Below are 27,811 nucleotides of genomic sequence, written 5' to 3' on the forward strand. Positions count from 1 at the left end.
AAAATCGTTATTAGTAAAGTCACTTAAAGACCAAATCCACCAAAGGATGCTAAACTTGAACATATCTTAAAAGGTGAAGTTCCGCCTTGGTTTTTCACCTTCATTGGTATGAAATAGGGGATTTCAATAACAGGACTTAGCACCCTGTAGTGAATCTGGGCCTAAGATGGTGGCTCTGCTATGCAACAACTAGAAATCAGGAGCATTAATAGAATTTGGTTATATATATTCCCATCAGCAAAATCATAACGTATGTCCTTGTTGTCTTATCCCTCACATAGAGATAAGTACCCTTATGCCACAACACTTTTCACCTCATCGTTTACCTTGCATATAAGCAGGGGTGGAAAAATCCAAGGTGTCCGGTCGCCTAAAATGTCTCTCGTGGCACCTGTTGTGTGCACAGTGCCAACCTTTCAGAGAGAGGGTGGCAGAATGCCCTGCACCCAGCTTCACAAAATGCAGGCGTGTGAACATGCGCGCGCGCACACACACACATGTCTTTGTGGGGGCGCTCAGGCTTCCAAAGGCTCGATTTGTCAAGCCCCACAATGCCTTGTATTGCGCTTTGCAAAGCATTGTGGGGAGCGACTTCGGGGAGCACAGCGGTAACCAACAGCTGTCTCTGAGGATGAAGAAAGTGCATATGCGGCCTTTTCTGCAGTGGGAGCTGCATCGGTACAAATACACATTCAACTAATTTGGCAATCAGCATTCAGGACGCCCAAACAAGTGTAAACTCAATCTGTCGGAACGTTATTTTTCTTTTTAGAAAAACTATTTATTTTTATAAAATCCAGCAAAAAAGGTTTAGGAAACAAAAGAATACCAACTTGGATTGCACAGGCTATATAGGTTTTTTTTCCATCATACTGGTTTATGTAAAGACAATTTATTGTAGATATTATGTTTTCTTTGCTTGGGCTTCCAGTGTGGGTGTGTGTGTATATGTGCATAAATACAAAAGGGGTCAAAGTGTGATAATACTTTGTTATGACACACACACTTTCTTTTTTTCTTTTAATATACATACATCTCCCTGTTCAGCGTAAACAGTACATGATCAGCGTAAATATTGCTCAAACCTTTTTAAAATACGGTTAAATATTTGTTTAATTTGAAAATAACCTAGAGTCATTGTCCAATGATTTAAAACAAATACTATAGGTTATTCAAGTGTTGGTTTGGCCTTAGTTGGATTGCACTTACATTTAACAGGTCAAAACCAAAATGACACAGCAACATGATTTGGCAATACGTTCCAAGAAGAAAAAAAAAAGAAAGAAAAAAAAGGAAGTGTCATACCAAAATAATGTTCCACCCAAGAGACACTAGTGGCAAATAAGTCCAAAAATAGAAACATTTTAGCCAGGACCATTTAAATTCTCTTACCCTGTTGAGTGCATTTCTCTTCATGCTATCAAGACTGTCAAGATAACAAGCAAACAGAATAAACATACAACAGGCAGCTGAAATGTGCCACATTGGAGACATTTCATTTTAATCTTTACAAATAACCCTTGCACAGAAGCTAAGCACTGAACTCTACAGACTGAATTTGCAGAGCCTGCCTCCCACCCAGAACCTTCTTTGGATAGTAATTTCACATCCTTTGACATAAGCATAGCTTTGAAGGGGGATGGGAGACACCCACAAGGAAGCAGTAAAACCAGCTTTTAAAACTATGAATGCAATACTTTACATTCTTCAAATATGTGAAACGTACCGGACATATCAAGGCACATAACAGGTCGCATTTAGGCCTCCCTGTATTGGCAGGAAATGGGTTAATCTACACAGCACTTCCTGCTTTCCTAATCCAACAATCACAATAGATATTAACCAAGCACACCAGGTTACAATTACACCGAAGAAAATGCAACTCACCTCTAATGTATAAAAGGGCTGCGGGCTGGAAAGGCCCATTGGAATTGGCTGCATCTACTACCATCCTGCTGGCTGTTTTATTACATGTCAACATCAAAAAATCCAGCAGAAAAAGCAGCGTACTCCTTAAGGCAACGATCCAGCCTCCATTTTAGTGTTAAAAAAAAAAAAAAAAAGGAAACCGAAGCAGCTCTCTGCAGCTGGAGGGAACTGGCTAGTTAGTGATGTCAGTAAACAGGAGAAACATGATTGGCTAGCTGCAGCAACTGAAAATGACACTAAAAACTACAAATAGAAAAGGATTTCTGATTGGCTGTCGCAATGCATTAGGCTTGGACACTTATCGGCTTGCTGCTCCGTCTCCATTCATCTGCAACTTTTAGGTTTTAACTGAAAACCACACAGGGAACAACGTATCAGCTGATCACCGTGCACTTCTGGTTAATACCGATTTAATACTCTTAGAAGCCCAGCCACAGGGAAGAGACAAAAGGCAACACAAGGAGTATATAAACTAAAAATAAAAAGGCGCACAGAAACACCAAATCCAAAATATGCATCTGCCTCTCCCCCCCCCCCCCATTGCCCATGCAAATTTTTCTTATTAAAAAAAAAAAACATGAATTTAATTTAAAAAAAATTTTTAAAAAAAATTACTAAAACCAAAAATATACTACTTTTATTTTAGGAGAAACTTGTAGCAAAACCTTGATTATATGGTTTCAATACTCGTATCTGTTGACCCAAAAAGGTCGAAACAGCCGTCTGAGTAGGGTTACTGGCTATGCACTTCTTTAACCCCGCCTGTGCTGAAAAGCTGTGTAATGCAGCAGGCACACGCTTATAGGGGTCCACGTTAACATTGATTTGAAACAAAAGGTGAAATTGTGTGCTCATTTGCATGTCATTTCCCAGAATTCATAGCTGCAGTGGAAGCACTATGCTAGCCAATGGTGAAAAGTCCATGTGATATTTTTATTTAGAATTTAATGTTACAAATCCAGCTGAGGTGATACTTTTGTTAAGGAAGTTGAGATTCGTGGGTTGACTGGATAGAATAGTGGGGTAATTGAGGTATTGCACAATTTCACTATAAATTTTGGCAAAAAATACATACAACCTGTAATGAAACAATCAAAGTGCATTTTTTACTTTTTGTTAGCGAGACCTGATTTATCCCACAATGCACCACTCTGCATTGCACAGTAGTAATTAAAGTTATTATAGATATGGATTCAATAATGTTGAAGAGCTCCACAATCACAACATTTAAGACAGTACAAAAGTACAACTTTTATAGATGCAAAGTCTGAACCCAATACTTGACATATATTCTATGTACCTTAGAAATAATTGTGCTTCGTGGATTACTTGTTATGTACCTTGATAAACGCTGTATATATTTTTAATTCATTTACTTAACATTAAAGTCACATATTTGGAATAAAGTTATTTTGTAACTATGAATAATTCAGACCAGAGAATATAATAAAGGGTGCAAACAAATTACAATAAAAACAAGTAATTGTCTACAAAGACAGACACTTAAATGTGAAGTTCGCAAGAAAAGCACAATGGACAATATTTTCTAGGTTTCTAGCCCAGGGACTCACAATAAACGTATGCCCTTTTCTAGTCTGAGAAAGGAGGAAACGTATTCATGATCTTGGCCTTTCCTTTAGTTCCACCATAGATGACAGATTTCTAACCAAGATGCCTGAAAGTTTGTGGACGACAGGGGAGCGCAATTTTGTGTCATAAAAGTGGAGAGAAACCAGATATATTGCACACCAGTATATGAAAAACTTTATCTCATGTAACACTTGTGGTCATACACTTAGATTTTATAAAACAAATACAGGCACATAGTAAAAAGCAAGTGATGCTTTGGGCTCTCACCCCCTCCTCTACTTGGGTCTCTCAGCCGTCGCGTCACTTCCATCCGCGGCACGCGTCTGAATCTGCAATGAATATTTAATTTGAAAGCATGTAATATAAAAATATACAGAATGAAAGATGTGGGAGTAAACTGAACTCAGAGTGCTAAATGGCACCTCAGGGAAAAGGGCATATAATGGAGGATGTGGATAGGGGACGGTAAGGGGAGGGAAAGGGGGGTAAACAGACAAGCTAAGGACGATACAACGAAAAGTAGAGGGGGGGGGGCAACGTTTCTGGGATAAACCCCTTCTTCTGGCCCGTTCCATATGGTTTAAAAGGACCACAGGTCCCTCTCCCTAGATCCTAGCCTCCAAGCAAATAACCTCAATATAGGGATATATTGAGGTTATTTGCTTGGAGGCTAGGATCTAGGGAGAGGGAAGTACCTACCTGAGGTCCTTTAGACCATAGAGAACGGCCCAGAAGAAGGGATTAATCCCAGAAACGTTGCCCCCTCTACTTACCTTTCGTTTTATCCTCCTTAGCTTGTCTGTTTACCCCCCCCACTCCACCCCTTATCTTTCCCTCCCCCCTATCCACATCCTCCATTATATACCCTTTTCCCTGAGGTGCCATTTAGCACTCTGAGTTCAGTTTACTCACACAACTTTCATTCTGTATATATTTTTATATTATATGCTTTCAAATTTAATATTCATTGCAGATTATCTGTTTTTCCTTTTTTGAGTGCTGGGAACCATATTGTTTATTATACTAAAATATATATTTCTCTGATGTGCGGTCTAGGCCCGGAGAGGGACCTACTTACATCCATGCACGCCACCACTTAAAATGACTACATGAGATCCTGGTTCTGTCTGCACACCAGAGCAAATATCAGATAACGAACGACCTTGAATAGATAATACAAAAAGAGCACCAAAAGAGTCCCGCACAATAACGCAATGGCCCCTAAAAAGCCACAAAAAGCGGAGGCGTCGACATTCTTCGATAAAAGAACAAAGAATTCAACCATAACGGTGTTATGGATTACAGGTAGCACAGGTACATACATAGCATACATATGTCTTAGTACAGCTTTGAGCATACTGTCGCATTGTTGCAGGGTACATGCAACTACACACGCGGGTTTCTTGACAAGGCTTATTTATTTAGCCTTGAAAAATATACAGCACACAAAACAAAAATAGCTTTTCATCAGCAACAAAAGGAAAATGGCTTTTCTTCAGCAGACAGACAAAAACAGTTTCTCTTTAGCAGACAGTGTATATGGCAGTTGCCCTTTTCTATGCAGGGGACAGAGTTCACAATTCATCTACTTTTCTAATCAGACCTTGTATCAGGAAACTCTTTAGCAATCTCTTTAGCAGCTTACTCCTCACTCCTCAACACACAGCCTCCATGTGTCTACAGCCTGGGTTTTAACACACCTTGATTAGGCAGCTGGGATCCATCTAATTGTCCTGAGGTTCCCAGCTGAAGTTAACCTAGTCAGTGCTGCACTGCAGACTAGACATAGGTTTTCCAGGCATATAACTGGTGGCTTTTGTTTACCCTGTCACATTCCTCCCCTGTTAGTGTGTGGCTGGGGCTACGCACGGCTGAAGCCCGACCATCCACCCCTTCTCTAGAAAAGAAGTCAGCATTTGCATTCTCTTTTCCCGGCCTATGCTGAATCTCAAATAGAAGGGTTGGAGGGCAATATACCACATAGTCAATCTAGCATTGGAATCCTTCATGCTATTTAACCACTTCAGCGGAGCATGATCCGTCACCAAAGTAAAATGGACTCCTGCCAGGTAATGCCTCAAAGCCTCGATTGTCCACTTTACTGCGAGGCACTCTTTCTCAATCACTGAGTAGTTTTTTTCCCTTGGGAACAATTTCCTACTCAGGAAAAGAATAGGATGTTCAACTCCCTCAAACTGTTGTGACAACACTGCCCCTAGCCCCATCTCTGATGCATCTGTTTGCACTATAAAAGGGCTGTTGAAGTCTGGGCTTCTAAGGATGGGACCCTCTGATAGACACCTTTTTATGTCCTCAAAGGCTCTCTGGCAATCCCTTGACCACACCACTTGTGTAGGGGCACACTTTTTTGTGAGGTCCGTTAAAGGGGCTGCCACTTCCGAATAGTTGGGGATGAACTGCCGGTAGTACCCTGCTAAACCCAGCAGAGAGCGTACCTGCGTTTTTGTTTGGGGGGTCGGAACTTCTTTCAGGGCAGATACTTTGTCGGCTAGTGGCTTTACTTTTCCACCTGCCACTGCATACCCTAAGTATTTGGTTTCCGCTTTACCCAAGGCACATTTCTTAGGGTTGGCTGTGAGCCCTGCCTCTCTTAGAGATTTGAGGACCGCTTTCAGCCTATTTAGATGGGCCCGCCAGTGTTTACTATAAATGACAATGTCATCTAGGTAAGCTGCGGCATACGTCCTATGGGGCCTCAGTACCTTATTCATGAGTCTCTGAAATGTGGCTGGGGCTCCATGCAGTCCAAATGGCATTGTCACAAACTGGTATAAACCCATGGGAGTGGCAAAGGCTGTTTTGCATTTGGACTTTTCCTCTAAGGGTATTTGCCAGTATCCTTTTGTCAAGTCCAACGTGGATATATATTCCGCGTTACCAAGGGCGTCAATTAATTTGTCCACCCTTGGCATCGGATATGCGTCAAACTTGGATACCGCATTGACCTTTCGGAGGTCCACACAAAATCTTACCTTCCCATCGGGTTTAGGGACCATAATTAGTGGACTACACCACTCACTGCATGATTCCTCAATCACTGCTAAGTGTAACATTTCTTGTATCTCCTTCTCTGCCAGAGCCCTACGACTTTCAGGCAACCTATAAGGACGGGAAAGTACTTTTACCCCAGGTGCTGTCTCGATTGCATGGGAAATTAAGTTAATTTGTCCTGGTAAGTCAGAAAAAACATCCTGGAATTGTGTAATTATTGCTAACAAGTCCCCTTTTGTTCAGAGGACAACTGTTTACCCATTGGGATTTTATCGTCACTCACGATGTTCTCCCGTGGAGGCTAAGGACCCAAGTCCGTTTCCTCCACCACCGGGTAGATGAATAGAGACCGCTGCATCTTTCAGGGTTTCAGCAAGTTCACATGGTAAATTTGTTTACCCTTCCTGGACCCTGGTTGAGCTATCTCGTAATCCACATCACCCGTACGGCGGAGTACTTCGAATGGGCCCTGCCATTTGGCCAGGAGTTTACTCTCGCAACTGGGTAACAATAACATCACCTGGTCTCCTGGGTGAAACACTGTCATGCGAGCATTCTGATTGTAATGTCTCTCCTGACTGTCCTGGGCTGATCTAAGATTCTCCCTGGCAAAATGGCCGACCACATCTAGGCGCTTCCTAAGGTCTAGTACATATTGCAGGGTATTCTTAGAAGTGGACTGCTGTTCCTCCCAGGACTCCTTTAGGAGGTCTAGGATACCCCGGGGTTGGCGGCCATAGAGCTATTCAAATGGAGAGAATCCCGTGGAGGCCTGGGGGACTTCCCGCACTGCAAACAGCAGAAAACGGAGAAGTTCATCCCAGGATCTCTTCTCTGAATCTACAAATTTCCTCAGCATCCCTTTTAGAGTTCGGTTAAATCTTTCCACCAATCCGTCAGTCTGTGGATGGTAGACCGATGTCCGAACAGACTTGACCTCTAGTAACTTTAAGACATCCTGCATTAGTTTAGCCATGAAATTTGTACCTTGGTCTGTCAACATAACCTGGGGAAGTCCAACCCGTGAGAACAGTTCCAACAACTTGTTGGCTACGTGCTTCCCCGTTGCTGTTCTCAGGGGGAACGCCTCAGGATATCTTGTCGCATAATCAACTTTGACAAGGATAAACCTGTGTCCTTTCGCAGAAGGTTCTAGGAGGTCCTACCAAGTCTACCCCAATCCTCTCAAAGGGAACTGACACCAAGGGTAGAGGGACCAAAGGGGCTGGTTTTTGTCCTTTTGGACTAGTTAACTGGCACTCCGGACAAGCTGCACATAGCTTAGCAATATAACTATGCATCCCTGGTCAATAGAATCGGGATGAAATACGGTCCAATGTTTTATCCCTGCCCAGGTGACCACCCCAAGGGACAGTATGGGCTAGAGTGAACACAGATTTAACAAACGCCTTGGGAACCAATATCTGTCTGGTGACCTCCCCTGTTTGTGTCTGCCTATTCCCCCTATATAGGATATCCTTATGATAGCTCAAAATTTATTATTTATTTATTTATAAAATACTAGCTGAGATACCCGGCGTTGCCCGGGATGTGAAGTGTGAATAAGTACGTGTAAATGTTGTATGTGAAAGTTGTAATGTCATGTGAATGTTATGTAATATTAGTTAAAATTGTGTTTGTAAAGCAACAGCAGTAGAAAGCACATGTATATGAGGGCAAATTTGCGAAGTGTATGTTAGTTGCGTGTTGTGTGGGTGAGTGTTGTGTGTGAGTGGTGGTGTGATTAGTGTTTGTGCAAGAAATGAGACAGACGGTTAAATTGGCATTGTTAGCAAAATATATTTTATTTGAACGAACAGCTGAGTTCCAGTGGTAGGTGTTTTGTCAGCGGAGGGGGTGTGGTAGCGGGAGATGTGTGGCGTGCGGTGTCCTCCGGAGGAGGAGCGTGTGTGCCGGTGCCGATGGTGTTTGGCGGGAGATCTGTGGCGTTCGCTGGCCTTCGGAAGAGCTCCGTGTGGGCCGGTGCCGAAGTGAGTACCTAGCATAGTGTGTGTTTGTTTGTTGTGGGCGTTTGTTTGGCGGGAGATCTGTGGCGTGCCGTGGTCTCCGGAGGAGGACCGTGCGTGCCGGTGCGGATGGTGTTTGGCGGGAGATCTGGCGTGCGGTCTCCTCCGGAGGAGGAGCGTGTGGGCCGGTGCCGATGGTGTTTGGCGGGAGATCTGTGGCGTGCGTGTGGTAGCAGACGGTGAGGGTTTTGAGAGCTGTGAAGCATGGCATGCAAAGCGTTCCCAAAGCTCAGTGAGGGGTGGGACAGTGTGGAAGTGGTAGCTCAGTGAGGGGTGGGACAGTGTGGCATTGGTGTTGGATGCAGGCCAATGAGAGTCAGTGAGGGGTGGGACAGTGTGGCATTGGTGTTGGACGCAGGCCAATGAGAGGTGTGCGGGGGCGGGCATGGCCTGAGCCGGAGTGACAGGCCAAAGGTGCTATGCGATTGGCCCTTGGGACGCAGACATACAGTGCTTTCACAAATATATAGTAGATTTTTACCAGGAAGTAATACATTGAGAGTTACCTCTTGTTTTCAAGTATGTCCTGGGCACAGAGTAAAACAAATAATACATGGTTACAAATACAGTTACATAAATGAGCAGGGTATACATTATATACAAGACATTGCGTGCACAGTTAAAGAAAATATATATTATGAGCGTATGAAACAGTTACAGACCAGGTTAAAATGTGAGACAGCCTTAGATTTGAAAGAACTTAAACTGGTGGTGGATGTGAGGGTCTCTGGTAGGTTGTTCCAGTTTTGGGGTGCACGGTAGGAGAAGGAGGAACGTCCGGATACTTTGTTGAGCCTTGGGGGAATACTATCACCCCTTGTGCATCTAAAATCTGTTCATCAATTTTCACCACCTTGTCATACTGTCTAGCAAGGACTGGGTCTTCCCTTTGTTTCTGGCGAAAGTCAGGGAGGTACAGGTCTGGTAAAGCTCCAGGGCCCATATCCTCCTCCCTTTGGCCATCCCCAGCCATCACTTGTGACCTCTGACTACTAGAATGGTCACCTTGAGACCCAGATTTCTGCAACCAGTCCTGTTTGTCCAAGCGTCTTTGCTTCCGAGTCTTTTGAACCCGGTGTCTACTGGGAAAAAGGTCTGCCGAGAAGGGGAACAGTTTGCCAGGGTTCTCCTGAGCCCTAGAAGGAGGCTCCTCATGGAGCGACTCCTACTTCGAGGTAAGCCTCCTGACCTTTTACCTGTAGCCGGATTTTGGCCGTCGGATAGCGTTTTACATCGCCGTGTATACATTCTATGCTCCATGGGGAGTCAAAAGAACACACGTTGGGCGGTAACAGTTCCTGGAGGACCAGAGTTTTCCCAGAGCCCGAATCTACAAGGGCCTGGACGGTTTCCCCCCAATCAGGGCTGGAAGTAACAAAAGGAAAATGGCTTTTCTTCAGCAGACAGACAAAACAGTTTCTCTTTAGCAGACAGTGTATATGGCAGTTGCCCTTTTCTATGCAGGGGACAGACAGTTCACAATTCATCTACTTTTCTAATCAGACCTTGTATCAGGAAACTCTTTAGCAATCTCTTTAGCAGCTTACTCCTCGCTCCTCAACAGACAGCCTCCATGTGTCTACAGCCTGGGTTTTAACACACCTTGATTAGGCAGCTGGGATCCAACTAATTGTCCTGAGGTTCACAGCTGAAGTTAACCTAGTCAGTGCTGCACTGCAGACTAGACATAGGTTTTCCAGGCATATAACTGGTGGCTTTTGTTTACCCTGTCACACGCATATTAACTAGTTTTTTGCTTTGGAAAAGGTACATAAGCTATCTGAAGTTTGCAGATAGAATTTCTCTGATGAGCCAGAAAATCTTAGCAGAGCAGGTTTTAACACCTTTTGTCGAAGAGCATGAGCTTATGATAAATGGCACGGATGTGAGACCGCAGACATCCTTTGATTAATTTGCTACGCAGGTAGAAATAAGTTAGGAAACTCTACTAGTTTTTGGGTTATTTCCCTTGTTTCCACACAGATAATAATGACGTATGACAAGGGCAATAAAAGGTTAGCATTAGGCCAGGTTAGATCAGAACCGAGTGGCGAGCCACATGAGACGAGACCTACCGAGACTGGCATGACATATCGTAATAACCTAGTTGGTTTGTGAGTATGACGGCATACTGAATAAATAACCTCTGCATAGATAGATAGATAGATACAAGTATAGGATTGTTAGCATCTTTGCTTTTTGTTTCTTATTATCATGTTGTATCTCAATAAACATGAGTCTTATCTTATACAAACTCTGAGTAACCTCTCTTAATAATATTCTCACAATACCCTAACATAAAGGATGTGAGGCCATTTTTCTGCAGGGCAAGAAATTGCGATAAAGTGCTTCTGCTTACAGCAGAAAATAACATATTGCAAGACGTTACCTAGGAGAAGAGGGTATGGCATATGACCCATGATACCAGGAAGGGAAGAGGGTGCTTCTTCACGTGAATAGGAGGAGGCAGAGTCGGACTCAAGCTCAGAGAGAGACTCAAGTATAAGGACGGACCTAAGAGTGTGGGTCAGAGAAATTAAACAGACTTCCACGAAGAGCTACAAGGAGCCTTAAAATCAGAGATTAGTGCGGTAAAAAAGAGAACCACAGGACTCGATGAGGCTAAGGAAAGAGTTATGGAGAATCAGATTAATATAGACTCGGACGTCGCTCAACTCAAGGAACAAATTGATTTATTTTATTTATAAAATGTTTTACCAGGAAGTAATACATTGAGAGTTACCTCTCGTTTTTTAAGCATGTCCTGGGCATAGAGCGAATATGACAAATAATACAAGGTTACAAATACATAGTTATGGCGAGGATGCAAGAGGCGCAAGAAGAGGAAAAAATAGGTTCAAACTAAACAATAACAGGATAAGGAACGTGCGTGAGACAATGGAATCCGACGAAATTAAACCTGATCTACAAAGACTGTTCCAGAATATCCTACCGGAAGCCGCTACATTGATATTGGAAATGGATAGAGCACACACAGCTATGAGACATAGGGAGTATGAGGGAAGGGGCCCTAGAGATATTATAACTAGACTATTATTTCTCCGTGAAGGAAGAGACCCTCCTCAAGACCAGAAATCTGAAAGTGATACGCTTTGAAGAGACAGATATTTAGATTTTCACTGACATCGCGCCAATGACACTGGCTAAAAGGAGAGACCTCAGAGAAATTACAAGTTTGCCAAGAAGCCATGGAGTCCGCTATAGATGATGATTCCCTTTCCGTCTTCAGGCTATGCATAATGGAATGCAGGCCACTTTGAGAAGACCAGCAGAAGGCCCGGACTTTATCAAAACCCTAGAATTGGAAATTACTCCAGAGGGCATGGGAAGATCAAAGCCCACTCAGCCTCTCACAAGGAGAGAAGAATGGAACAGGGTAGCGGCCAAGTCCAAGAAGACAAAGGAGAGAGGAGAAGAACAAGAACCGAGTGCACCCAGTGAAGAATCTACTTCAGCACGTTGAAGGCGATACCCCACTGAGGGGGCAGGACTCGCTGTACACTGGATAAGGTTTGACAAAATGGCGGGAGGATGATAGGAGTGACAGATTGATCAAAGAGCTGTCACTGCATCGCTCAGACTTTCTATATGCGACAGTTTACAGCACGCCCCTTTTTTGGGGGGAGGGGAAATGTTGGTTAGTATAGAGCAAGGGTTAATGTTTAATAGTTTGCAAGTTATCACCTAAGTCAATACATAAAGTATATAATATGTATATTTGAGATATTTTATAAGTCTCTCCCAATAAGACAGCAAGTTATGTTGAATGTTAAGTGAGACATGGATGACTGGTGGGAGGTGCAAGGGGGAGAGAGAAAGAGAGAGAAAGAAAGAGAGAAAGAGAATCACTCCCAAGGTGGAGGGGAGAAAGCAGAACCGCCTATCGTACTTAACACTCAGGAGGGGTCAGAGCTGATGAGATGGTGCGTAAGACGAACTATGGATCTCAGGTACCACGACACACACACACACACGTTACCCCAAAAGTAGAGTCAAAGGCCCAGGATGTATATGGGCTCAAACACTACCCAAGTTAAGACCCCTATACCTTTTTACATATCTCATTTTCTTTTTTTCACCAAACAAACCCAACCATTTCCATTATCACAATCACTACTCCACGGTGCGAAAAAAAGAATAACCTAAACATACTAAAAGGCCTAAGAAGGGCGAAACTAACTGTGGGGACAAACTCATGAGACTCAAACAGAATAGGACCCAAAGAGCCAAATGGCTAGTTAATTAAAAATAGTGTCCCTGAATGTGAAGGGATTGAATTCGCCAGGGAAGAGAAGACTAATGTTTAGAGATTTCAAGAAAAATTAAGAAAGTCATTTGAACAGGGAAGATATAGCTCGTTTTAAAAGGTAAGCCATTCCCTCAAATCTATCACTCGCCAGCACAGAATAAAAAAGCAGGAGTGGCAATTTTATTCAGGTCATCAGTACCCTTCTCACTAGACAAGATAAAAAGGAATAGGCTTTGGAGAATGTTCCTATTCTGCATGAAATAATGATCAATGACCTGGTCTATAGCAAATCTATACGCACCAAATGAGGATCAGGAAACCTTTTTAAAGGAGGCTTTTCTCACAAGAGTTATTCATACTACTCAGCCCCTCATGACCAATATACTCGGGGGAATTGGCTGGTAATAAAACCAAAGGTGAGATGGACAATATTACATGGTCGGATCATGCCCCAGTGGTGCTAACCCTAAAAGATATTAAACAGAGTCCCCCCTAGAGGTAGATGGAGATTAAATGACTTGCTACTAGGGATACCTGAATCTAGGGATAGATAAAGCCATACAAGAATACTTTTTGCATAATGACAACGGCCAGGTCAGGGAGTCCACACTTTGGGCGACCCACAAGGCTACCCATGAGGGGCAAGTTTAGCATAGCAACACACAGGAAAAAAGGAGAAGAATAAGAGATTAGCTAATCTCAACGACAATTTAGCAAAGAATGAAAAGAGGTATCAGCAGAACGCAACAGCAGATATTAGGACAAAGATAGATAAGGGCAGGAGAGAAAATAAAAAATATAATGATAGAGGACACAGAAAAAGCAATGAGGTGGACGAATCAACTCTACTACGAGAAAGGGAACAAGGCAGATAGATATCTAGCAGCGAAACTACGGAACAAGATGGCTAGTCTAAATATATTTGGTTTAAAAGGGGGGCCGGGTATTCAGACTTTCAATCTGACTGAAATCAACAGTGAATTTGTAAAATACTACATTAATCTGTACAATTTACACAACTAAGAGCTGAGACACAAGTATGCAGGGAAAAATAGATGAATATTTAGAGTCTTGTGATCTCCCTAAGATTAATAGTCAATCTGCTGGGATGCCTGATAACAATGAAAGAGGTTTCGGAGTCAATTAAGGCTCTCAAGAACTCTAAAGCCCCAGATGAGTTTTCAAATTTATATTACAAAAAATTCAAAGCTATTCTGAAGCCGTATCTAGACAGACTGTTTAATCATAAAAGGTGAACAGATTCCAAGAGAAATGCTTGAAGCAGCAATAATTTTAATCCCAAAAGAAGGGAAAGACACAATGTTATGCCAGAGTTATAGACCTATCTCACTGCTCAATACAGATATCAAACTTTTTGCAAAAATACTGACAACGCATTTAAATAAGGTTCTGAATACACTGGTCCATCCAGATTAGGTGGGATTTACACTGGAATGTCAGGCCTCAGATAATATCCGCATGGTTAAAAATATTATCCATAACAGCAATATAAGCCAAAATCCAACTCTGATTCTGGGGCTTGACGCTGAAAAGGCATTTGACAGAGTAGCATGGCCATTTATGTTCCAGATATTGAGCAAAATGGGGATACATGAAAGTTTTATCCAAGGGGTACAGGCTTTATCCTCGAACCAGACAGCCACAGTGCGCACCTCAGGCTATACAACGGCACCTTTTCAAATAACAAACGGCACTCGTCAGGGGTGCCCTCTATCCCCTTTATTGTTTTCCCTTTGTATTGAAGCAATTGGCGACAAAGAATACAAGGTATCTCTGTTCGCAGATGACGTCTCCTGCTCTCACTCACTAATCTAAAAACGTCAATACGATTTCTGTTCAGCAGTCAAAGAATTTGGCAAACTATCAAATTTTAAAATAAGCCATACCAAAACGGAGGCCCTAAGTCTACATCTCCACAGCAGAGAGACCAGAGATGAAAAAAAATGTCACCATTAAATGGAAGCCTAATAAGATAAAATATCTGTGGGTGTTTATTACGAGAACATATGAGGGACTCTTGAGCCAACTACCCCGAACTTATTAAAGAACTAAAAAAGGACTTAAGAGAATCTAGAACGGACACCAAATTTCATGGGCAGGGAAAATAACCTCGGTAAAAATTAATCTACTGCCCAAATTGTTGTATTTATTCCAGGTTTTACCAGTCGCAGTTCCACAGAAAGAACACAAAGGAACTTGAGAAATAAATAACTAAGTTTATATGGAATGGTAGAAAGCCTAGAATAAAGAAGAAAAAAAAATCAACAGTGCTAACAATAACAAGGAGGAGGGAGGGGGGGGGGGGATTGTCCCAACCAGATCTGATAAAAATCTGCCGCTAGATTAAGCCCGCTAATATATTGGTCACTAGAAGAAGGTATAAAATCATGGGTGGATATAGAAAGGGCTGTGACCCAGATACAGCAATATTACTGTGGTTATTTATATATAAAAAAATAAAAAAAAGGAAGAGCTCAGGCCCGATCAAATCAGGATCCACCCAGTAATATCACACTGTTTACAAATATGGGACAAGACCTGTAGAGTCAAGTCTATTTAGTCCATCTCCTCCCCCCTGACACCAATTATGGCTAACCCCGAGTTCACACCAGCCCTTCAATTAAGGGTGAATAAGCAATGGAGAGAAAAGGCACTAGGAAAACTTAGAGATATTAAAAAAACAGACAGAATTAAGATGTTGTTTTGTGGTAATTTGGGGGGGAGGGAGGTGGTTCTGAGAGCTTGCTGGGTATCTGTGTGTTTGTTTACTTTGTCCAGCTGGTCTCAACTGTTTTGGAGGTTAGTAGCTCCTCCCACCCAGGGTTTAAAGCTCGCCCCTCCTCACTGTCCAAGTAAGCAGGTTTCCTTTTCATGCAGCTGGTTGTGACAAGTTCAATGCCAGGACCATCCATCCTCTAATTATAGAGGTAAATAAGGATTTTAATCAGTTAGTGTTAGGACCTGCGATATTATGGTCATGCCTCTAAAGTGGCTCGCAGGCTTATACGCTTTGGCCAAAGGGTTAACTAAATGACCATTTTTTCGAGAGATATATAGGTATTTCACTGTGTATTTTTGTCACATTGGATGTTGCTCTGGACTTTTGTTTCTTGTTTTATACAATTAGCCACGCCCAGTAGCACTCCTTTTGACACACATGTATATACACACACACACACACACACACACACACACTATGTGGTAATTTGGGGGGGGTTCTGAGAGCTTGCTGGGTATCTGTGTGTGTGAGAATTAAGACGTTGCAAGAAGAGGAGAGTTTGATTTGCCAAATATGCATCTATAGCAATATTTTCAGTTGTGACACTGTCGTATCAATTCAACCAAAACAAGATATTTTTAGGCCATTATCTATATTTTAGAACCTCTACCTAGCAAGGCAATATCATAAAGGGACAAAAGCACAATACAGGCATACCCCGGTTTAAGGACACTCACTTTAAGTACACTCGCGAGTAAGTACATATCTCTCAATAGGCAAACGGCAATTCACGCAAGCGCCTGTCAGCACGTCCTGTACAGCAATACTGGCTCCCTACCTGTACCGAAGCTGTGCGCAAGCGGGGAGACAATAGATCCTGTTACACATGCCTTATTTACATCAGTTATGCACATATATGACAATTGCAGTACAGTACATGCATCGATAAGTGGGAAAAAGGTAATGCTTCACTTTAAGTACATTTTCGCTTTACATACATGCTCCGGTCCCATTGCGTACGTTAATGCGGGGTATGCCTGTAGTATTATGCTCTGATCACTCAAACCAATTGTCAAACTAATAAAAAAATAGTCTAGACTGGGAAAAAGATATTGGACGACCGCTAGAGGAGATCTATGAAAGATCAGCCAGGTCATCTCGTTGCTCGGCAGTTCGTGAAACTAACCTGAAAATTCTACACAGGCGTTATTACACACCATTTAACATAACTTGTGGCAAACCGCTCACCCAATAATTATGATGGATAATTAAATCAAAGCACAGCCGGTTCAGAACGGATGGTAGTATTACACAGACACAAATAAAGGAAATAACAAAATCTCCCAAAGATCCCTCTTTAATTGCACTCCAGGGCTGCTAGATTGTATAGGGGTTAAATACTCCCAGACACAATTGTCTTGTTGGCTACTTAGGGTACACAAAGTAACCGCTCCCAACACTGTAGGACAGTTGCCACTAAAAGCCTACGAATGGCCATTAAGAGGGATCTTTGGGAGATTTTTTAATTCCTTTGTTTGTGTTTGTGTTATTACACACCAGCCAGGCTTTACTCGTTTTTCCCAACCACCACCCCCTTCTGCTGGCGAAACTGTGGCCAAATAGGTACATTTAAACATATTTGGTGGGCTTGTCCCAAGATAGCTATCTTCTAGGGGAAAACAAAGCTAATAAGGAGTCACGGACTAAAATTACCATATGGAGTGGAATATGGACAAGCTGATAATACATATTTTATCCTTGCCCAAAGTGGTTATAGCTAGACAATGGCCCCTGATGACCGCGTTATAACGGGGTTCAACTGTACCTCTAGCTGTCACTTCCCTCCAGAGGGTGGGGTCTAGGTGTAGCAGCACTCTAGTAGCTCATGACTGGAGGGAAAGCAGGCGAGATCCCTGAGCACACCGATAGCTTACACAACCTTCCTCCTATCCCCAAGAGAACAAGAAGAGCAGGAGTTGGGAGGAAAGGGAGGAGGCTCTCTTGTCCTTTCCCTTGAGAAATATGCAGAGGAGAGAAAAATGGCTTTAACTCATTTGGAATGGGATGGAGAGGCTGTGAGTAAAGACACCAACTCAGTCAACAATGACACTGAAAGTGAAGCAGGGGAACCTGGCTCAAATCCCGGTGTCAGTTCCTTGTGACCTTGGGCAAGTGACTATCTCCCTGTGCCTCAGGTATAAAAACACAGATTGTAAGCTCACCTGGAAAGGAACTGTGTCTGTAAAAATCCTACAGTATTACGTACCACACACTCTACTGTAATTGTAAAGTGCTTTTAGTCCCATTTGGAGAAAAAATATGAAATAATGATGTAGGACATGACCCTATAGCAAATATGTTGGCTAGAGAGCATGACAGACACGTGAATTAACCGCTTATAACTACTATTACATTCTACAAACTATAGGCCTTTTCCCCAAAACTCATGTCACTTGCTTTTCGCTTGTTACATCAAGCACGTGCGTGTGGCAGAGATTGTACTTTTATATAAAAGGGAGCTACACAAAACAGAATCCAAAATGAAATCAAGAACCATTTTGTTGTCAATGTAATTCAGTCTGACTTCAACGGTGCATATTTATGTTGTTTTTTTTTAATGGAGTGCATTTACATTTAATTTGAACAAATCTGATTTGTTTGTCTTATTAAAGAATATGCACTGCTGTATCAAAATCATTACCGGTGATATATGAGGTAAACAACTTTAACAGAAAGTACTAAATATTTATACTTAATAAAAAAACAGGCTGCTGCTTTCAATTAAAAACCATCTAACTGTGCTATCCTGCAGAGATGCAGGATCTCACAGAGACAACGCAAGAGAGTGAAGTTCAGTGACCGACAACATTCTAGGCACCTCACCTATCAATCATGGAACACAATTATAACCCCCATGGTAAAACCACAAAATATGATCTCATGCTTCAATGCAGAGTGGTAGAATATCTGGAATCCTGGCTCTATTTCTTTTTCTCCTCAGACTCCCCTGTTCTTCTCCTTGGGGACTTCAATTGCCACATTGATGACCCCTCTCTCCCTTGGGCTTACCGTTTTCTTTCTCTAACCTCTTCTTTTGGCCTTCAACAGTGGACTGCAGCCAGCACCCACAAGGATGGCCACTACTTAGACCTGGTTTTCACTAAAAACTTCTCTCTCTCCGATTTCTCCATTTCCCCTTTTCCTCTCTCTGACCATCACCTCATCTCATTCTCTATCTCACTTCTCCCCTTCTCCATCTCCATCTAGCCCCCGGTTCTGCAGAAACCTGCGCTCTATTCACTTACCTGACTTTGAGTCCACTTTACGCTCCTCCCTCGCCTCTGCTACAGACCATGACAACTTGGTCAGGAACTACAACTCTGCCTTGTCCTCCTCTCTTGATCTACATGCTCCGATTTCTCTCTGCCGCCCTCGCCCTTCTAACCCTAGACCCTGGCTAAATTCCCACACGCGCATGCTGCGTTCCTCCACTCGTTCCTCTGAACGCCTACGGAGGAAATCTCATACTCTCGCAGACTTCCTTCACTACAAATTTATGCTATCCTGTTTCAACTCTGCCCTCTCGCAAGCTAAACAAGCCTACTTTTCTTCACTAATCAACATGCACAAGTCTAACCCACGCCGACTGTTCTCTGTCTTTGATACTCTACTCAAACCACCCTCAGCTGCCTCTCCTTCCTCCATCTCCGCTCAGGACTTTGCTGACTATTTTAAGGAAAAGGTGGAATCCATACGTCAGAACATCCCCTGTTTCTTCCTCCCATCCTACACCTCTTCCTAACTCTCCTCCTGCCTTCCTTGACTCTTTTTCCACTGTCTCAGAGGAGGATGTGTCGCTGTTGATAACCTCTTCTCCCTCTACCACCTGACCTCTTGACCCCATTCCCTCCCATCTCCTAAAACCTCTTGCTCCTACTATAATCCCTACGCTCACACACATTTTTAACTCCTCCCTCTGCTCTGGAACCTTTCCATCCTCCTTCAAACATGCAACAGTCATACCATTACTCAAAAACAGCAAGCTTGACCCTACCTGTCTTTCTAACTATCGACCTGTCTCCCGTCTGCCTCTAAACTCCTTGAACGTCTTGTATTCTCTCACTTGCTCCATTTTCTCAACACCAATTCTCTCCTAGACCCTCTACAATCTGGCTTACGCACTGCTCACTCCACGGAAACAGCCCTCACTAAAATAAATGACGACTTCAAAGCGGCCAAAGACAGAGGTCATTACACTCTGTTCATATTACTCGACCTCTCTGCAGCATTTGACACCGTGGACCACCCTCTTCTCCTTCACATTCTTCATACTCTTGGTATTCGGAACAAAGCTCTATCCTGGATCTCATCCTACCTCTCCCATCGTACTTTCAGTGTCTCTTCTGCAAACACCTCCTCCTCTATTGATCTCTCAGCGGGGGTACCCCAGGGCTCTGTCCTGGGACCTCTTATCTCTTCTCTGTACACAGTCTCTCTAGGTGACTTAATAACATCTGTTGGGTTTAATTATCACCTCTATGCTGACGACACACAAATATACTTTTCAACACCCGACCTTACACCTGCTGTACAAACCAAAATTTCTGAATGTCTCTCTGCTATATCATCCTGGATGGCCCTCCGCCTCCTTAAACTCAACATGGCTAAAACAAAGCTCCTCATACTTCCTCCCAAACCTGGCCCTACTACCTCCTTCCACATTACTGTTGGAACTACGATCATTCACCCAGTAGCCCAAGCACGCTGCCTAGGGGTCACACTCGACTCCTCTCTCACATTCGCCCCTCACATTCAAAACATTTCTAAAACATGTCGCTTTTTCCTCCGCAATATAACAAAGATACGCCCTTTCCTCTGTTACTCAACTGCTAAAACTCTGACTCAGGCCCACATTCTCTCCGGTCTTGATTACTGTAACCTCCTGCTGTCCGGCCTTCCTGCCTCTCACCTGTCTCCCCTACAATCTATCCTAAACGCTGCTGCCAGAATCGCTCTACTCTTTCCTAGATCTGTCTCAGCATCACCCCTCATGAAATCCCTCTCCTGGCTTCCGATCAAATCCCGCATCTCACACTCCATTCTTCTACTCACTTTTAAAGCTTTACACTCTTCTGCCCCTCCTTACATCTCAGCCCTAATTTCTCGTTATGCACCATCCAGACTCTTGCGTTTTTCTCAAGGATGTCTTCTTTCTACCCCCTTTGTATCCAAAGCCCTCTCCTGTCTTAAACCCTTTTCACTGACTGCCCCACACCTCTGGAATGCCCTTCCCCTCAGTACCCGACTAGCACCCTCTCTATCCACCTTTAAGACCCACCTTAAGACACACTTGCTTAAAGAATCATATGAATAGCACTGTGGATATTCTGAACACGATACATAAAGCTTGGCCCCCTGCAGATGCACTTACCAGAACTCCCTCCTACTGTCTCTCTACGTTCTCCCTACCTACCAATTAGACTGTAAGCTCCTCGGGCAGGGACTCCTCTTCCTTAATGTTACTTTTATGTCTAAAGCACTTATTCCCATGCTCTGTTATTTGATTTCCACATGTATTACTACTGTGAAGCGCTATGTACATTAATGACGCTATATAAATAAAGACATACAATACAACATACAGTAGAAATAAAAAGCAAAAATACATTACTGAAATACCCTAATAATTACAGCTGCTCTCTAAAATACCTTGTACTCACTAAAGTTCCTCTTGTAGGACTCTCCTGATTACCACTGTCTAGTACAGGTAAACATATTATCTCAGGCATGGTGATGTGCATCTTTTTTAGGGATAAACAGGCAATATACTTTTGCAGACAATGCAGATGGGACACAATTATTGTATAACAAACGGTTCAGAATAACATTAACCCTCTGAGTGTCTGAGGACATACCCATCATGTCATGGGGTCTGGCCCTCAAAGGGCCCCATGACGTGACAGCCATGTAAATAAAACGGAGACTCGTTTTGCTAGGGGAGATGGCGACCTGCTCTCCATGAATAAGGTACTTCCTGGTTTTTAAATCCCCCTCATCACGCGGGCTAATAGGAAGTCACAATGGATTACTTTTCGACTTCCTATTGGCCTGTGCGGCAGATACAAAACCCTATTTTTGTTTCCCCTGAAGGTGAATTGTAATACGCGATTTTTACCTGTAGGGGGCTCAGATCATCAAAATAGTCTTTTTCAGCTAAGGCAAGAGTGGCCAACGCTAGTCCTCAAGGGCACCAACAGGTCAGGTTTTAAGGATATCGGTGCTTCATCACAGGTGTGAGCCACTGATTGAGTCACCTGTGCTGAAGCAGGGATATCCTTAAAACCTGATCTGTTGGTGCCCTTGAGGACTAGAGTTGGCCACCACTGAGCTAAGGGGACCCCATGCTTTCCATCCGGATTAAAAAAATGGGGAGTTCAAAAAATTAAATACAAATCAGTGAAAACCTCTGCGTTAAAAGAACATTTTCATTTCTGAAGAATTCTCACTTACACAGCGTTGTTACAACAGATTATGTTATGTGCAATGTGTGTGGAAACGTATACTACTAGATAGACTACCCAACGCAATTGACAATACCCAACGCAATTGACAATCTTTAATAACTTGGTAATTAGACGATCAGTGAGAGTATTTAGCTTCATTTTGCATTAAAGAGCTTGTTACCATGCAACCACAGCGATGTTTACAAAACCAAGCCAAGACCTGTCGCACTGTCAATTAGTGTAACGTATTTGCCTTAAAATCACCCACATCAATGATGAGTATTACCGTGCACAGTCACTCACCCAATAATAATCTTGGCATTAATTTTTAACTTGTCAACAAGAGTTGATAAACCAGATACAAAAATATTGAGATTTGCTTCTATTGGTTGAAGAATTGATGTCAATATAGCATTTCATTTGTGCACAGATTGAAGATTAAATAATTGTTACATTCTAATAATTTATAGGGCAAAATACTAATTTTCACAAATTACAAAAATAACAAATAAGGGACCAACAGTATAATATTTCATTAAATAGTAATATCCAAGAGTAATGGATTATTATGGCAAATGGCACAGCAAAAGCATGTTACCCAGTTCATCATTTAAAAACAGCATTCTGCGCGGTTTGCTTAAAAAAAACAAAAAAAAAACCACCACCTCTCACCTCAACCAGGAAGGTCCTGTGGTGCTGCTCCACAGCACCCTGACATCCGGGAATCTCCCGGTTCTCACACTCCAGCACCAGGCAGAATATGTGCCCGTCTGACATAAAATGATGACGTGGTCAGGGCTCAGATATCAATAGAAAAGCTGCGACATCTGGAAATTATGTCGTGGCTCTCTATTGGTGACCATGTCCCCATATTTGTAGTGTCCCCGAACCAGCAAAGAAAAAGAAAAAAAAGCAGCTGCCCCCTGCACACAAGTATTTAAGGATCTGAGGGTTCAACTTAACCGGAGAAAACAGATATCAAAAAAATCAGCGCAACTGAATATTTCTAGGGTCTTATTTCGCCCTTGTGAAAAATGAATATGAATTGCTGACTTGCTGAATTAGGGCATCAGTCTGCCCCAATAATCTTATTTAACTTGCCACTGTCTTTAGTACACTTTTATCCTACGTTCAACTGCCCCATTAAAAGACCGGTACAATAGTGTCTCAAATTTAGACCAACAAATAAAATAATAACTTGTGAGCACATTCACGTGTCTCATACGGTTGAGTGAGTGTTACCTTTTTACCCATCATAACTTATATAATAAGTGGTTGAAACATATTCCAACTGCACATTGCCAAGCCAGTATAATCAGCCTCGCACTGAAGAGGTCTGAAAGGTTGAAACAGCTGTCTGTTAGTAGGTTTACTTGCTATGCACTTTAACTCAGGCTGTATTGAAAACCAGAATACGACAGGCATATGCTTATAAGGGTCCGTGTTAAAATGGACATGAAGTAAAAGGCGACTTAAAAATATGTAACTTGCTGGGGATTTTACTAAGAATGCAGAACATTACATGGTACGCTAGTTGCTGTACAACCATTACAGGAAGACTGAAGACACAGGGTTTTGAACTAATCATCTTGTCTGTCATTTAAATATGGTGAGTTAAGGTGTGTATACCAGCTATTCAAGATCTGAAGATAATTGTACCCTCAATGTGGCAAAATATTTAACAAAGCATTACATAATAAGAATGTTTAAAATAACATTCAGTGCATTTTTAATTGCATGCGTCTTAGTTAAAAAATAAAAAAAAAGTATCACTGCAAATCGAAAATTGTTGCCTTAAAAAAAAAAAAAAAAAAAAAAACCAATACTTGTTTCAATTTTACAATCCCAATTCATGAAAAAAAGCTAAAGTCTAAAAAGTTACATTTTTTAAAATGCAGCTAAAACGAGAGGGAGACTTTCTGAGGACCTGGATGGTTTATTCACTCATATCAAGTGCAGTATACATCCTCTTTTTGCATCTGGACTCTGCATTAAGCCTTTGCTTGTTTCCGTTGATATCTATATAACCAGTTATTCTTATTGGGGTTTGCATAGTTTGTTGGGGACGCAGGGTCTAGGGAAGTACCCTTGGACCTCAGGAAACGGGATTTGACATTGCCAAACAAGTTAAGGGGGGCGCGAGGGAGAACAGGCAGGGGGGCGCAGCTCCAAAAGTATGCGATCCCCTCTTCTAGAACATTGCTAGATATGATTTGGCAGAGATTTCCGGCTCAGACCTCAATGCATATTTTACCTGTCATTTGAGCCATAGTAATTTTTTCCTGTCTAAACTATATTTGTGTGGCATTTTTATTATCAAAGATACAGATAACTCTGCCAGTTTAAAAGCCTGGCAAAGACGCAGTGATTTTAAAATGTTTCGGCACTGGGTGGTGATGTGCTGCTGCTACAAGGATTAAAAATAAATAAAAATGGTGATAACACACGCGGCAAGGATTGAAATCAAAGTTTATATAAACCGTAAGTTAACAAAAAAAATAATTCGTAAATGTATCCGCACCTTGCACAGATCGAGTAACGACAACCATGTTCTAAATGCGTTTTACTTGCCATAGGATCTCTGTGAATGATTGATTCATTTCAGTTTGAAATCTGATGATTAGCACTCTGTATGCAGGTGTAAAGAATATTATTCAGCAAGTAGAAAAGTGAAAGAATCCCTTCTACATTAGACAATCGCAATCTACCCAACATACAGTAACTTGTTTGGACAGACCCATATGAAAAAGAATAAAAACACCAATGTTACCATGCGGTAGAATGCAAACTTTAAATATTGCGCTCTAAACTCATACATTTATTGAATATAAAACTGGTATGATATGTAAAACTATTATTTGCAATTTTTCTTTCCCATCAATTGGTTATTTTATTCCTATAGTTCTTAACGTAGTATTGCCATGCGTTTGTTAAAATATGCACTAAAAATATCAACTCAAAACACAACGAAGGCTGCGTCTATGGTGTGCGCAACGCGATCAAAATGCCGTGCCTGAGGCAGGTCGCGAGAGAGCGTGGGACCACGATAGAGCGCCGGTGCGCCCGATTTACCAGAAGACATTTGTTTCTGTCGTGCGGCGGCCGTGTCACGCGAGTGGTTCGCACAGAGGGCAAACCAGGTCTGTGACGTTAAGGCCACGCCTCCCCGTCGCTTCTTCCTAGAGGACACAAACAGCTCCAGGCATGCGTGACGGCACAGTCGCGCTCACCATGGACGCGGCCTAAGAGTCAATGCTTACAATTCACAAAAGAAAACTGCATTCCAGATATTTGGATAAATTACCTGCAAATCCACTTCTACAAATAACATGCTCTGAATATTTGCACAGAAATCAGATGTACAAATCACACACATTACATACAACTCAATAAGCATCTCTATTTTGTTAAACATTGTTAGAAGCGGAGCCGTGCCGGCTTAGGCTAAGGCCCCGCTCCCAGAGTCAGCGCTCCCGCACTGCAGACAGGCGGTGCGCTGACATACACAGACCGCGATATGCGGTCTGTAGGGAGCGGGAGGTGGGCGGGAGTGGGAGGTTTGACAGGGAGGGGGGGCGTGGCTTGAGCGGAGGGACCCGCTACTCTCCCCCCTCCCTCCACGGACTCGGGCTGGAGCTGCTGATGGTAAGCAACACACACACACACACACACAGGCACTCATATATACACACACACACACACACACACACACACACACACACACACACACACAGACAGAGGCAGGCAGTCACGCACTCATACACACACACACACACACAGACAGGCACGCTGCTTTCACTCCACACTCCTCCCCGCTCCCTGAAGTCTCTCCTCCTCCCGAAGCCTCCCCTCCCCATTGGCTCACAGCCACACCACGTGACGCATCAACGCTAGGGATCACCATTTTCTTGTGTCCCATAGCGGCTGACGCGCCACAGCATGTAGTGCGCTGTGCCGCCAGGGGGGACCGGGACCGGCTCGGGAGGATTCCCCTGCTGGTGGGGAACTTGCGTGTGGCCGCCCGCGCCAACGAGCGCAGCGGGACCGAGGCCTTACCTTCTCCACAGGGGGGCCACCTCCTGCAGTGCCGTGTTGCCACATGTGAGGATACCATGGCAATGTGATGCTGCCGGAAGAGGGCTGCTCATGTATGGGGGGGACCTCTGCCAGCATGCCACTTTGGGCCACGCAAACCCAAGGGCTCAATTATACCAAGTGCTGCAGGGCGACAGCGCTATTCTGTAACGTCACCCAGCGCTACCACCGAGCATCTTGATTATACCGGGGAGGGAGAGCAGAGGAGTCTTGGAGGCGTGGCCGTGAGCGGTTCACCCTCACTTGCTGAACCGCTCATGTGACGCGGGCGTCCTGTCAAGAAAACAATTTTGCAAATCTCTTCAGGAGACTGCTGCCCTGCAGCTCTACCGTGCTCGTATGTAAAGCATCAGCAGATTTCAGCAGTTCATTTGCCAACCATACGGTATCGCCGGCGACATCTGGTATAATCATGGCCTAAGGTCAGTGAACTAGACTGCCCTTTCCCCTTGTGTAAACTTTACATAATTTGTATCCAAATACTGTAATATATGACAAGTCTTTTCAACTGCATCTATATTTTTGCTCATATAGTGCTCAGTACTTACAAATTTTACAGACACAGTCCCTGCCCAACTGAGCTTACAATGTATCTTTTGGTGCCTAACGCTACAATCCATGTAATGTGTTATCAGACAATGCCTTTACTCACCGAGCCGCTCCATATTTTACGGAAGCTCAGTATTTTCTATGCCAGTTGCCTCTCAATTGCTTTTTACACTTAGGATGCATCATTTTTGACCAGGGGAAACAGGACTGCCAGGGTCAGCCGCAGTCCAGCAGACCACTACGACCTCATCAGGACTTCATTGGCTGACCCCAGCAGCTATACAGGAGTTTATTTATTTTGTCTCCATATAAACAGTAAACAATGTTTCTGTTATTCTGCTCTGGGCCTGGTTAACAATGTAATTACAAAATAATAGGTCATTCCTGATTGAAAAGTACACAAAATGTAATGTGGAAATCAAGATCAATTATAAACAGTAACAATTAAGTCATAAACTGCAGGTATCTTGACAGACATTGATCTACCGCAGGGGTGGGCAACTCCAGTCCTCAAGGGCCACCAACAGATCAGCTTTTATGATATCCATGCTTCAACACAGGTGGCTCAATCAGTGGCTCGGTCTTTGACTGAGCCATCCTGAAAACCTGACCTGTTGGTGTTCCTTGAGGACTGGAGTTGCCCACCCCTAATCTACCGTAAAAGTCCTTAATCAAAAAATAAAGAACTTTAATGTCAAATAATCTATATTAACCCCTGCACCACTTGAGGAGCCAGCAACACATTGCTTTAAGACGTTTGACAACTGAGGGACAGGTAGGGCTGACTGGGGCTAGCAAGATTAGAACAGAGAGTCATGAGCCACAAGAGGTCTCTCCGAAGTTGGCATGGTCCACACCGCACGGAAAAAAGAGCCGGTAGCTCCCCGGACAGCAACCCCCCCCCCCTCTGTCTCAGTTTGTAGTCATGTCCGTCGGTTAGTCTCCCCTGTAAGTCTGGTTGTGTATGTTGATAAATAATGCGGCGACGTGGCTACTGATCTGTATGACAATATGTTGTTAGATAATTGATTGCCTGTACCATACGCTCAATAAAAAATGTGGTTGCAAAAAAATTAAAAAAACATAAAACAAGTTT

The 27,811-nt window shown here is 43.1% G+C and overlaps 1 protein-coding gene across 12 annotated transcripts in view; it reads right to left on the reverse strand.

The window, feature by feature from the left end:
* Positions 1–27,811, reverse strand: part of PPP2R5C (protein phosphatase 2 regulatory subunit B'gamma) — a 60,478-nt gene that overhangs the window by 29,032 nt on the left and 3,635 nt on the right. For 2 of the 12 annotated variants that reach the window (XM_075615062.1, XM_075615058.1), the window contains exon 1: positions 1,888–2,066. The exons of 9 other annotated variants lie outside the window; for them this stretch is intronic. In XM_075615062.1, coding sequence (XP_075471177.1) covers positions 1,888–1,981 — 94 coding nt within the window. In that variant the 5' untranslated portion in view covers positions 1,982–2,066. Of the gene's footprint in view, positions 1–1,887; positions 2,067–27,811 lie in introns of those variants that run through there. One more of the 12 variants, XM_075615060.1, reaches the window with a different exon arrangement.

This window comes from Ascaphus truei, chromosome 9 (assembly GCF_040206685.1).
Source record: "Ascaphus truei isolate aAscTru1 chromosome 9, aAscTru1.hap1, whole genome shotgun sequence".
Lineage (NCBI taxonomy): Eukaryota > Metazoa > Chordata > Amphibia > Anura > Ascaphidae > Ascaphus > Ascaphus truei.